Genomic DNA, 14,207 nt, shown 5'->3' with positions numbered 1-14,207 from the left:
GTTGGGATGCTTTCTTAATGTACAATTACCCTTGTATCTTGTCAGCAGAACATCTCTCAGTGCGTGAACAGCAAGAGAGGTGTCTCCTGCCTTCAGAGAGGAGGAGTTACAGGAGTTCCCAGAATTCTCAGGAGAAGGCCATGCCCACACAGAGGCCTCATTGGCTATGACCTGATTGACAGACTAGATGCTGCTACCTCTTCACTCTTAGTTGTCTCAAGTCCCAAACTGACACCAGATTATGTAACTGCCACACTTACCCTTGTATTTCATTTTCAGAGAAGATAAGAGAAGAATTAATTTTCAGAGACGATAAGATAGTCAAGTAGAAAAGCTTGCTCTAAGTCACTATTGTTTACATATTGATGAATAGGTTTAATGTCACAGCTGTGAACAAGAGAGGTTAGCATTAAATAAGTTTAGTCATTCCAAATGCACCTAGTGTGTATATTTTACTAAACTGGTGTATAGCTACTAATAGGATTCCCTATGTCTCCCAAGTCTGTAGAATTGAAAAGATAAAAAATGAGAGTTATGAATATAATAAATTAGAACCATAAACAATAATCAAAGGAAAGTTTAATCCCATTTCAAAACTGGAATGCTTTTTTGGGATAGTGCCTCCTTATTCTTTTCTGCTCAGCCACTTGAGTATGAATATATTCTTGATTATGTTAAGCTACTTAAAAAACTTACCATTAACTTTTAATTCCATTTTCCTGGAATTTTTCAAAGCACCTACCTATTGGGACATCCATTTAGGGTTCTTTTCTGTTGCTACCAGTGCTCCTTAGTCTTTTACTCATTCAAACCACAGTGCGTGTTCTGGTCTGTAGGTTCAATTCTAAGAAATGAAACTGCTAGATTAAAGGCTCTGGACATTTCATAGATAGTTCCACATTGCCCTTTAAAGAGGTTGGTTCAAACAATGTGTGAAGTGGCCATGGCCCTATACCTTCATTTGTATAGTGTGTTATGTAACCTTTTATGGTTGCTAACTAGATGTTAGAGCCTTATTTCCTTGTAGTTTTCATTTTCCTAATAAGAATAAAGTTGAAATTCTTATGTTGAAAAAGGTATTTATACTTATTTCCTTACACAGTGTTTATAAACAACAAACAGAAACCATTGCTATTCAGCCACTCGGACTCAGGACAAGCCCATTGGCAGCAGAGGAGAGCCGTCCTCAGAGGGTTTTCCCCCAATACATGAAGGGGCCTTTCTTGCAAGGTGCCCTGGGTGCCCTCGCTGCCTGCCTTTTGGTTAACAGCCCAGGCATTACCATCTGCACTACCCAGGGACTCCACATGCTGTTAATGGTTTTTAAGAATTTTTAAATTTGATAGTTAAACTTTTGAGGCTCTCTGCCAGTTGGGTACCGATGGGTTGTTGACAGCCAGTTGGCAGATGACGCCCACCAGCCCCTCTGGGAGAGAATGAGAAAACCTGCTCTCATGTAGGGTCCCTAATGGAGACCCTGTGGAGGGTCCCTCTGATGGAATTCACTCCGGGGCAGCGGATTGCAGGTTGGTCTTTATTATTAGAGATTTTGCAAATAATTTTGCTGGCCTATCAGTGTTTATTCCCATTTGTTTATTTTATTAATCAAGTCACAAGTTGTCGTCACATAATTTGTAACATTATATTTTAGGGAAAGCTTTGAAAAGTTTGAGGAAAAATGGAATGAAAAGATAATGGTATTTTTCCATAAATATTTTGAAGTCCCCCTCGTGTGTATTTATATAAATCTTATCTCCATCCGAAATGATTTTGATATAAAGAATAGAGATACAGTTTCATTTATTTAATCACTCACTGTTCAAATATTACTTATTGAGTAATACATTTTCCCTTGCCTATTTGAACTATGCCACCTTTATCATGTGCCAAATCTCCACTTTTATTTCATTGTGAACTGTTTTCCATTGAACTGCCTATTAATGCTTTCACCATATGACTATTGGCCAGCGCTTTCTAGAGTATGGCGTGTGAGGGTTTATGTGGTATGTGAAGGAACATCAACCATCAGTACTATTTACTTAGTGTCCATTAGACAATATGTATTAGTAACTCAGATCTGTCATTTTATAGAAATGTTTGCTCATCTGAGGTTAGATAGAGCAGGTAGCTTTGTGGTAAGCTACCTGGCACTGGGCCATGTGGCAAATATTCAGGCCTAAGCATGTTTTCCACTTTCAGTAACTGAACCTTGGCCGTAACTCGGAATGCATGTATATGCATTATATGGGCTATACAAAGGCTTCATGTGGAGTCCTGTGTGCTGACTTTTATTGTGCATTACCATAGTTTTTTGGTTTGTGTTTTAGTAGCTTGGTGAACCACATGGTGGCTTTGAACTGCAGACACTGTGGTTAGCAACTTACTGCTTAACAGGACAGCACCACCAAGGTTCCTTGGGCCTTATGTGAAGTAGATATAAACGCCTGCAGGAAAAGATTGCCTTATGAACAAAGATACTAATGCGAATGGTCATTAGTACATGTGACGGTGTGTATAACAAATGACTCACCAGAACCATTTTTCAGTCTTGTAAGACCCCAACTATAAAGAAAACTCAAATTAAGATGATAACTTGAAATTTGAATGACATTTCCCCATTACCTGGTAAATTCCAGTGTAAAACTGTCTACTCCCAAACTTCACTCTGAAAGCCATAAGGCATGCCACTCAAAACCTATTCCATTTTTGAGAACTTCTAAACAATCTGAAAATAAGTGCACAGTATTGACGGGCAATTAAAATGTGAAGTTATGAAAAACATCTGTGATACTGCATTTAATTGCAAATAGGTAGAGCTGCTAATTGGCCAAATACTTGTTAAACTTGCTCCCCACTTATTTAAACAAAGCAAATAAAATAATTGGTAAGATTTCTTGATTAAATTATTTAGTCCACTATCTGTTTATAAGACCACATAAATATGTAAAACATCTGTTGCCCAGGAAGAAAGGTTAATCCTGTTCAATGAACCCAGCTATAGCTTGACCTCAACTTACCCTTTGCAGTTTGGCAACTATGAGCTAAATAAACAAGTCCGTGAAGACATTTTATTTTCTAACTCATGCAATAGAGCAGTGGTTCTCAACCTTCCTCATGCTGCAACCCTTTCATACAGTTCCTCATGCTGTGGTGGCACCACGCCCCCAACCATAAATTTATTTTCATTGCTACTTCATAAGTGTAATTTTGCTACTGTTATGAATTGGGCGACTCCTGTGAAACGGTTGTATGACTCCCAAAGGGGTCAGGACCCACAGGTTGAGAACCGCTGCACTAGAAGTTATCTTTTGGAATCTGCCGATGCCTTCATGACAATAACATACTCCAAATAGGCAATCTTGGAAAAGCAGGAACAAGCATGGCTGGTTCTCTAGGATCATTTGATACAGTGGTGCCTTGGTAGCACAGTGACCACCAGGTCAGCATTTCAAACCCACCATCCAAGCTCCTGGGGTGAAAGGGTTTTTCCCTTCCGTTCTGAGGTCTGCACCTGATCAGAATGGTATGTGTTGGTAGCCGGGCACCAACTGGTTCTTTTGGTCTCCAGAGGCTGTGTTCCTGTGGGCTCTTTGTCTTGTGGGCTAGATTCTTCCGGGTCTTTGGTTTCCTTTATTTTCTCTGGCTCCAATTGGGTAGAAATCAATGTTGTATCTTATATGGCCACTCACATGCTTTTAAGATCCCAGACACTACTCTCCAAATTATAATGTAGAACATTATCTTTATGAAATATATACCAATTATACCAATTGACTGAGTTGTCTCATAAAACTGTGGTTCCAAGCTTTACATCCCAGTAAACCAATCCCTTGAGCGAGTAGGTATGTCTAGGAAGTCTCTGTAATCATGCCCCCTATGTGCTTTATGGGCATAAATGCAGCACACACATACATCTATATACACAAGCCTACAGAAAACACCTGTACATACATATGTATATACATCTCTTCTTAGAATATAGTGGGGCCACTATTTTTTTTTTGGTGGTTGATAAAATGTCACTCAGCATACACAGCCTTCAGTTTCATCCTTGGATATAAAGATGTTTTCTGTTTTCTCATTCTTTATCGTTTCATAGTCTACCATTTTGTGTATGCACCACAATTAGTTTACTCATTCATCCTTTGATGGCCATTAGTGCTTGTTCCCATTTTTTTGCTATTGTGAATAATGCTGTAATGAACACAGGTATGCAGACATCTATTCATGTCACTGCTCTTACATCTCTTGGACATATACTTTAGAATGGGATTGCTGGATTGTGTACGGCATTTCTGTTTCTAGCTTTTTGAGGAAGCACCTTTACCATTTCCTATAGTAGTGGTACCATTTTATAGTCTTACCAATAGTGTTTTTAAGAGTTCCAATCTCTACAACCTTGCTAATATTTCTTTTCTAAATTCTTGATCAGTGCCATTTTCAAAGTGGTAAGATGGTGTCTCATTGTAGATAATAATTAGTTATTATCTTCTAATAACTAATGATGATGAGCATCTGTTCATATACTTGTTGGCCACTTGAGTGCCCTCTTTGGTGAAGCGCCTGTCTGTTTTCTTGAGCTGTTGGAGACTTCCCTGTATTTCAGAAATTAGACCTTATCAGATACGACACTGGGGAAGACTTTTCCTCAGACTGTAGGTTCTCTGTGTATTGTTTTGATAAAATCTTTTAAGAAGCACAAGTATTTCATTTTTTGGAGGTCAGACTTTACTTAATTTGTCTTTTGTAGTTTCTGCATTTTTAGTTGTGTTTGATAGGCTATGATGAAAATGAGATCCCCAAGTTTTGTTCCAATGTTATAATCTAGGAACTTTATATTTTAGCCTTTAGGTCTTAGATCCATGTTTTTTATGCATGGTGTGAAGTGTGAATCCTGCTTCATTTTTTTCTGCATATGGATATCCAGTTTTGTCAGGACTATTTTTTTAAATCAATTTATTGGGGGCTCGTACAACTCATCACAATCCACACATCCATCCATTGTGTCAAGCACATTTGTACATTTGTTGACCTCATTCTTTTTTTTAAAAAATATTTATTTTTTAAATCATTTTATTAGGAGCCCATACACCTCATCACAATCCATACATACATCAATTGGGTAAAGCACATTTGTACATTCATTGCCCTCATCATTCTCAAAACATTTGCTCTCCACTTAAGCCCCTGGCATCAGCTCCTAATTTTTCCCTCTCCCTCCCTGCTTCCCCCTCCCTCATGAGCCCTTGATAATTTATAAATGGTGTTTTGCCTCAGTGTGGTGGGATTGGGCGGAAGGACCATTTGTTAAGGAGACTTTTCCCCCACGGAAAGACTTTAACCCCTTGTCAAAGATCATCTACCACAGATGGATGGATTTACTTCCAGGCTCTCAGTTCTGTTCTGTTGGCCTTTGTGTCTTTCATTGAACCAGTACTAGACTTTTTATTAATGCCTCTTGGTATGTGTTGAGATTGCTATGCCATTGCTTTCCTTCCACTTTTCTTTAGCTATTTGGGGCCTTTTTCTATTTCAAAGGAAGTTGTAGATTAGTATTTCCATTTCATTAATAGATGTTGAGATTTGATCAAACAGTATATCTATATGAGTGTATAGAAGCCCTGGGCTGCTAGACACAAGGCCAGCAGTTCAAAACCACCAGTTACTCTTCAGGAGAAAGATGATACTTTCTAGTGTTGTGAAGAGGTAAAGTCTTGGAAACCTACGGGGGCAGTTCACCCGGTCCTTTAGGGTGACTGTGAGTCAGAATCATCTTGATAGCCATGAGTGATGTGAGGATAAATTAGAAAGTATTGTTAAGGAAGTAGGGTTCAAGTGCATGCATGCATCAGTGAATGGCTGTAGAAAATTTCTTTTGGTAATAACTTCAGTGTCACTAGGATGCCTTGAGTGACCTGTAGAACCATTGTGAGCTGGAATCGATGGCAGTGAGTTTGTCGGTGTATTCTTGTGTTGTTTGCCTGGTCATTCGCAGGTTTTGCTTGTGCTTTCCTTGACCTCTTTGAGGAGCCTAAATGTCCATCTCTTTACTTCCTTTCCAGTTACTTCTGCGATCTTTCTTCTTCAGGAAACTCCTTTATTTGACTTGTTGGAGCCATTTTACTGTTTGTTCATATGATTCATTATTGTCTGCTGCCTCTGAGGACTAAGGTGTTAATTTAGTTAGGTTTTAAAAAAAAATGATTTTATGCTTGTTTTGTCCTAATTTTCTGTTTTAGTTCCTATATGTCCAAAGTTCTATTTCTTTTATCTCTAAAATACCTTTCTTCCTTTACATTATTTTAGTTGCTGTTATTTGTTGGTACTCCTCTGTGTGCTGACTTCTGTGGTGATGGTTGCCTTGATAGGATTCCCTCCCCTTGTGGGTATGGTAGGTCACACCTATATGTGAATCCTTTGTGGTTAGGATTACATCTGCCCTTATGGATTGAGTGCTGGTAGGAGGGCAGGTTATTTCCCTTATAACATGTCTTAACACTGTCAGTACCCCTCTAGGAACTGTGGGGGTCCTTTGGGTTGGTGGTAGAAGTTTGATGTTAGCATTGTTGCCAATATGAGAGAGTGCTAGGCAAGTGGACAGAATAAGCCTCCAGTATGTGCATGGATTATTGTCCTAGGCAGTTGATAACCAAGGAATTCTGTGTTTGTGCATTCTGCTTGCAGGAATCATCTGGGTGTGGGATGTGTGACACGGTAGCCAATGGACATTGGAAGCGGTTACTAGGATTACCTGTTTATCATTTGGCAGAGGTACAAATGGTGCTTGGCAGGATGTGACTGGCATTGCTGAGGAGGTGTTGTACCTGCCTGGTCAGTCATTGACTATGTTACAGGTGCTGTAGATGCATGCTGCTAGTTGCCAGGTACTTGGGGCAGGAGGAGGTAAACAGGTCATTGGTCATCAGACAGGTGGCACAGGCTCTTGCTCTGCTGGTTGCTATGTATGTGTGTGTTCACACCACTGGTTGTCAGCCTTGTCTAACAGGATCACTGTGTGTCGGCGTCAACGTGATGGCAATGGTTTGGGTTGGAAGGTAATCTCTAATTGCTGGCTCTCTTCCTTCTCCATACCTACAGTAAGCTAACTTTTGATTCTCACAGTTTAAGTACTTGATGTTCCATCTTCTCTTCCTTCATTGCCTTTCCCCATCTGCCTGTTGCATTCACTAGTGGTTTCTGCTAGTGACTAAGTGTAACTGTGTTAACAGGAGACTGTGCTTGGTTAGTTAGGATTTGCTAAAGATGGTCTGTTGAAAGACTTCTCTGTAGGAATTTAGTATGTCACATAAGAGTAGGCTGGAGGTTCCAGGAGCTAACTTGTTTACTTAGTGAATCGTTCACTTGCCCAGAAAGAGTTGAGTTCATTAATAAGTTAAAAAAATGATTGATTAATAGAGAATAATGGTGGTATTTATATGATCACATAATGTTTAAAATCTTTTCTGAAGGAATATGGAATATTGAAATTGTCCATTGGATTTTTTATTTTTCTGCCCAGTATCTGATTTTTGGTGGCACTGTTGATAGGAAGACATAAATCTTTCTAATGTCAACTTCCATACACAAGGTTAAGTCAAAAAGTATTGCCACAAAAATAGAAACCTTTCTTAAGCCATAAGCAAACAATCAAACTGTGAAGGTATTGCTTCTTGACTTCTCCTCCTCCTAAATCTATATACTTTTGAAGGTGGTGTTTCCAATGTTCTGATACTTCTTGAAGAATTCTGTGACAGCAGTTGACAGCAGATCAAAGTAACACTTTTGGCATCCTTGAGGTACTCAAACTGTGTTCCTTTTAAGTGTTGTCTGGGTTTGGGAACAAGAGAAATCTGAAAGGGCCAAATCAGGGCTGAAAGGTGGATGGGGGAAAAATGTCCCAGGAATTTCTCGTAAGACTGCTGTTGACCCTTAAAGAATGAGCAGATGTGTCAGCAAACAGCGGCTCTGTGCACCTTTCCCAACCTTCTTCTCATCAATACAGTTTTCAGTTCTTACAACTTCATACTAAGTCGTTGTGAGGTCCTGTGTCTTTTGAGATAAGAATCTGCTTTAATTTTCTGCCGTCAATTTAACTAGCCAGGGAGACCCTCTCTGAAGCCACTGTTTTGCTTGCACCTGCTTTTGAAGGCACCGCAATCAGACAAGTACATTGCTGAGCAAACCTCTATTCCAAAAGACATGTTTAAGCATATTGTTTTGAAGAGTCCTTGCATACATGAAATGGAACCTTAGTAGCAATACTTTTGGTTTACTCTTGCTTAAGTGATTTATAGTCCAGTCTCTTAATTTAATCATGAATTGCTTTTTTTTTTCTTCCAAAATGTAAGTTTTTCTTCTCAAGCATCAGGGCTCTTTCTTTTTAAATCATTTTTTGGGGGGCTCATACAACTCTTATCATAATCCATACATCATCCATTGTGTCAAGTACATTTGTTGCCCACGTTTGCTTTCTACTTGAGCCCTTGGTATCAGCTCATTTTTCCCCCTCCTTCCCCGCTCCTCCCTTCCTCATGAACCCTTGATATTTTATAAATTATTATTTCATCATATCTTACACTGTCCAACGTCTCCCTTCTCCCACTTTTCTGTTGTCCATCCTCCAGGGAGGAGGTTATATGTAGAACCTTGTAATCGGTTCCCCCTCTCTACCCCACCTTCCCACCACCCTCCTGGTATCGCCACTCTCACCATTGGCCCTGAAGGGCTCAACTGTCCTGGATTCCCTGTGTTTCCATTTCCTATCTGTATCAGTGTACATCCTGTGGTCTAGCCGGATATGTAAGGTAGAATTGGGATCATGATAGTGGGGGGGGAGGAAGCATTTAAGAATTAGAGGAGAGTTGTATGTTTCAGCGTTGCTACATCACACTGTGACTGGCTCCTCTCCTCCCCGTGACCCTTCTGTAAGGTGATGTCCAGTTGCCTACAGATGGGCTTTTTGGGTCCCCACTCAGGGTTCTTAACTTTATCTAAAATGTAACCTTTGAATCCTTTTTTTTTTTTAAATCAATTTATTGGGACTCATAAAATTCATCGCAATACATAGATCAATTGTGTAGAGCACATCTATACATTTGTTGCCCTCATCATTCCCAAAATTCGCTTGCCTCTTGGGTTCCCGGAATCAGCTCATTTTCCTTTTTTCCTTTATTGGGCACAATGTTAAATATCAAAATCATAAAGAGAAATAAGACAAAGGCTTTATTCCTAAGGAGCATAATTTATTGAGGGAGAGAAATAACCAAGCTCAGTTAATGTGCTGAGATAACTAAATAACTTATACTTTTCTTTCTCCTCAGTTCTTTGGAGATGAAAATATTTCTCAATTTGCATTTCTCTTGTATCTTCTCATGGTTACTGTGGGGTAATTGATCAGATTAAATTTTAATTTGTGGGATAGCATATATCCATGGATCAACACTTATATAAATAACCAAATAAATAGAGAGCTTCTTCCTCTGAGTAGAATGCTGATTAATAAATCTAAAAAGAAAAATAGAATCAACAAACACCAGCTACAAGTTTTTATAGACAAGATCTGTTTATGTACACTAAAATGAGTGGCCAAAGCCTTGAGGTGAAACTCCGTGAAAGAATAAACAAAACAACACAATTAGCCAACTTGTTCTCATCGACAGAAACAGAACACACTATCCAATATCATAATATACATATATTCTCTTTAAATAGACATTTGTTTTGACTAAGCAGTAGAATCACAAGAGTGTCTGCTAGGCACTACCTGTGTAATTTGTAGAAGGCTTGAAGGCCAGCAACCTCAGTGTCTTATCTTCGCTGGCTATCATCCAGTCTTGCTGGTCATGTAATGCTCTACCTCTGCCCCCATTCCACACACCTTCCTTATACTGAATGAGTACAATTCTTTCACTCAACTCTTTTTTAGATTCAGGTCAAATTTGTTATCTACTCTTATCATAATCTCCATTCCTTGCTGACATAATTTAAGTTTCATTTTCTATCTTTAGGAATTAAAAAAAAATCACCCGTTTCCAAAATAATTACATCCTTTCTGCACTAGTACTCTGTGGTATATGTAACTCACAGAAGAGTACTCCGCTACATTTTTGATGGCTGTATTGTTGACAATATACATTCTGGTGTATATGATTTTGACTGATGAACAGTGTGCATTTTGACTAATGAATCATTTTTACTTCTTGGGTATAAGCACTATATACTGTGTACACTTTTTTATTTCCATAACAATCTTTTTACATAGATTAACTCACCAGTCTATTATGTGGAGGAATAGGAGTAGGGATGGTCTTCTAGGGAAAGCTTTATGGAAGAGAGGGCATGTAAGCTACCGTATAAAGATGTGTTGGTGTCAAGAGGGAACACCAGTATAGGGCAAAGGAAAGCCTGACGGTTTTCTTTAGGGAATTCCAGGAGTAGGATTGTTGGAGGGCAAGATGTGCTCGGTCTACTATCTACGTAGTCAGAAGAGAGATGAAGGAAATGCTTTGGTCACAGTACTTATTTATTTTTATCATAGTATTTAAATGCTAAGGCTGTTTGAACTTGAACCCTGAGAATAGATGGGTTCTCAAATTGCCCCTCAGAGAGACTACATAACAGAAATATAAGGGCAATGCAATAGGCTTTACATAAATTTGGTCAATTTGAATAGTTGGATTTTGAAAGAAAATTGCCCTTTTATTTAGTATGAAATGGTCTTTTAAGAAGTGATTGCAAGAGTAGATTATATCTTTTGGTTTGCTGTTTTGAAAGTTAGTATACCTGGTGTAGTGGTTGGGCACTGGGCTGTAACTTCCAGGCCAGCAGTTAAACACCACCTGCTGTTCTTCAGGAGAAAGGTGAAGCTTTCTACTCTGTCCTATAGGGTCGCTTATGAGTTGCCATGGACTCCAGGGCAGTGAGTTTGACTTAGGTACCTGTGTGAGTCAGGAGGCCAGTCAGATGTGACTTCTATGTTCCACCCGTCCCCGCCAACCACATTGTTCAACCATGATGCATGTTTTTCCTTCACAGAAGTGCCTGTAAGCTGTTACTACTCATTCTTTTAGACTACTTTGTTTAATTCTTAGGGAATGTTCACTCATTCACTTTATAATTTATAACAAAATCCCACCTGTGTTTAATACATGTGATATTGAAGACAAGGATATGCTAATATGATAGCAAGCAAAACCTGTGTGGCTGTTGCACTCCTGGGGCAGTTAGATTAGGGACCACTGAACTTATTTCTATCTGTGGGGCCCAAAGTGGCTCAGGGGTAGAATTCTCTGTCCTGCCACATGGTAAACCCTGTTTTGATTCTCGGATCGCGGGCCTCATGCACAGTCACTGCTAGTGAGGTGTGCTGTAGTTTCTGTGAGATTGAACGCATTTTAGCAGATCTTCCAGACTAAGATGGATTAGGAAGAAAGGCCTGAAATCAGCTATTGAAAACCCAGCGATCTGGAGCACAACCAGTCATGGGCGAATAGAGCATCTTATCCTTTGTGCGCATAGGGTTACCATTATGGGCACAGCAACGAGCTTATTTATATGTTGAAGTAAATGCAGTGACTTTTTTGTCAGTATGTTGTTTTCAAGAGATTTTATCTGTTTAAATATAATCAAATAATAAGCGCAATTTAGATCAGGACAAATGGAAGTGGACTGAAAAGAAATTACAAGCATATTTATATTAATTCTTAATTCTGTCTGTATTTTAACTTAGAGGCTTGCCACAATTCTGAATGCTGACTTTCTTTGTACTTTTTAACATTAGATTTTTCCATTGGCCTCTCCTTTTAACTAATTGATACATTTTAAAACAAGGTCTTTGTTTTTGAACATGTGTTAGAAAAAGGCTTTTTATTTGAAATTCAAGAAAGAAATGAAAATTTCTTAAATTTCTAGAATATTATGTTTATTTATTAATGTTTAAGTTGCTTGATTGCTCCTTTTCCAACACCATTCTGGTGGATTGTATGTTTCTGGAAAGAGACTTTAATTACTTTTTTTCTGTTGATGTACATGCAATTTCTTGGGCCATTAAATTTTAATTTGTATTAATTTTAAACTCATTAAAATGTCAATACATAGATTTGAACCGTTTTGTAGAGAGGGGGGGGGTCTTCAAGTGTTTTTCATTTATCTGAAGTCCTTGCTTCAGTTCTGTCCCTAAAATAATTTTGTTCAAAATTTAATTTTACTTATCATGGAAAAAAATGTAAAATATATTAGCAATAAATTTAATTTTTATTGACTTTTACATGGCGGTATTATAAGTTCACATGTAACTATAAGAATAATAGATAAATCCTGTATTTATCAATAAATTGCCTCCATTGGTAATGTTTTTTGTTGTTGTTGACTTAAAATTTTTTTTAATTAAAAAAAAATTTTTAAATCATTTTATTGGGCTCATACAACTCTTATCACAATCCAAAAATACATCAATTGTGTAAAGCACATTTGTACATACATTGGTAATGTTTTTAAAACTAAAGTGTAAGTCAGACACAGAATATTGACATTGATACAATAAACCATTTTATTCAGATTTCCTCAGTTTTACTTGTACTACCTGCATACGGAACAAATCAGGTATCATTCATATAAAACTACTGAAATACTAACTTAAATAAGATCCCTGAGGAAGATCAGTTGACTTCTTGTTTCCTTAGATTTCTCATCTTATTGTTTGATTGGGTGACCTTCAAAATCCTTTCTGGGCCAAAAAAAACTGTATAATTTTTTTATATGGAAATATTTAAAAATGTGAAAGTATAACTTATTCTTTCTCTCTTTTGGGCTTAGGAAGAAAAGGCGTCTCTTTTACATCGTACTCAGGAAGAAAGAAGAAAGAGAGAGGTAAACGTTTTGGAGTACTCTTCTGTAGATAAAATGCATTTCATAGCCGTCGAATGAAGCCTGGTTTACTCTTCTGTGTATATATTATGGGAGCCCTTCTGGCAAAGGGCTACACGTTGGGCTGTTACCTGCAAGGTCAGCAGATCCGAAACCTACAGTTAGTTGCTCCTCAGGAGAAAGACAAGCTTTGCACTCCCATAAAGAGTTAGCGATTCTTCCAGAAACCCACAGGAGCAGTTCTGCTCTGACCTGCAGGGTTGTTAGGAGTCAGAATCCCTTTAGTGGCAGTGCGTTTGGTTTTGTCTATCAGGGCATGTGTACGGTATACACCACTCCTCACCAGTGAACTCCTCAATACATCGGGTTCGTGGCAATAGTAACAAAAGTAACAGATCTGCTGTCTCTTTTGGACACTTACAGTGTACATTTAGCAGTAACCAGTGCCAGAGTGTGACGGGAGGAGAGTGCTGACTATCATGCTTTCGGCTATCCGGTTATGATTCTCAATTCTTTGACAGTTATGCAATGATGGAGGCACCGTCCATTTTGGGATCTGATGCGACCTTGTCTTTGGAACTTAACTACGTTATAAAGTGAGCACTAGGTGCATTATATACTCATTTCAAAAATAGAGACAGAAAATGTTTTTTATTTTACTCACTAGCTTCTTATATGGTTTCCAGAAGATCTCGATAGATTTAGTAAATAATGTTTCTATTTTATCAAGAAAAATTGGAAAGCTTACTGTTAAGGGATGTATCTTTTTTTTAAAAGTCATTTTATTGGGGCGCATAAAACTCTTCATCACAATCCATACATACATCACTTGTATAAAGCACATTTGTATATCCGTTACCCTCATCGTTCTCAAAACATTTGCTCTCCACGTAAGCCCCTGAAGGGATGTATCTTAACCATTTGTAAAGAACATAAAAAATGGAAGCTGATGACATTTCGTGCATTTTTAATGCTGTATTTCACATTTAATCTTTCTGATGATGATTTCTTAAAATGATTTTGCTTTGCTGATTATTCAGCAATTGTAGTAACTTTGGACCTGATACTCAAGGTCAGGCGTCCTCAAACTACGGCCTGTGGGCCACATGCAGCCTGTCAAGGACATTTATCCAGCCCGCCGGGAGGTTTTACTCCGTTTTTGTTGTTTTTTTAAATAATCATTTTATTAGGGGCTCATACAACTCTTCACAATCTGTACATACATCATTTGTGTCCAGCACATTAGTACATATGTTGCCATCATCATTCTCACAACACCCGCTTTCTACTTGAGCCCTTGGTGTCAGCGCCTCATTTTTCCCCCTCTCTCCCCGCTCCCCACT

General features: G+C 38.4%; 1 protein-coding gene across 1 annotated transcript in view; it reads left to right on the top strand.

The window, feature by feature from the left end:
- UBE3C (ubiquitin protein ligase E3C) overlaps positions 1-14,207 on the top strand; it is a 144,251-nt gene that overhangs the window by 21,309 nt on the left and 108,735 nt on the right. Inside the window, exon 2 of the mRNA XM_004702334.3 lies at positions 12,814-12,867. Within this exon, the coding sequence (XP_004702391.2) occupies positions 12,814-12,867 (54 nt within the window). The remainder of the gene's footprint in view (positions 1-12,813; positions 12,868-14,207) is intronic.

This window comes from Echinops telfairi, unplaced genomic scaffold (assembly GCF_000313985.2).
Source record: "Echinops telfairi isolate 266 unplaced genomic scaffold, ASM31398v2 ScPeMD7_31;HRSCAF=116, whole genome shotgun sequence".
NCBI lineage: Eukaryota > Metazoa > Chordata > Mammalia > Afrosoricida > Tenrecidae > Echinops > Echinops telfairi.
This window is presented reverse-complemented; position numbering and strand designations above follow the sequence as displayed.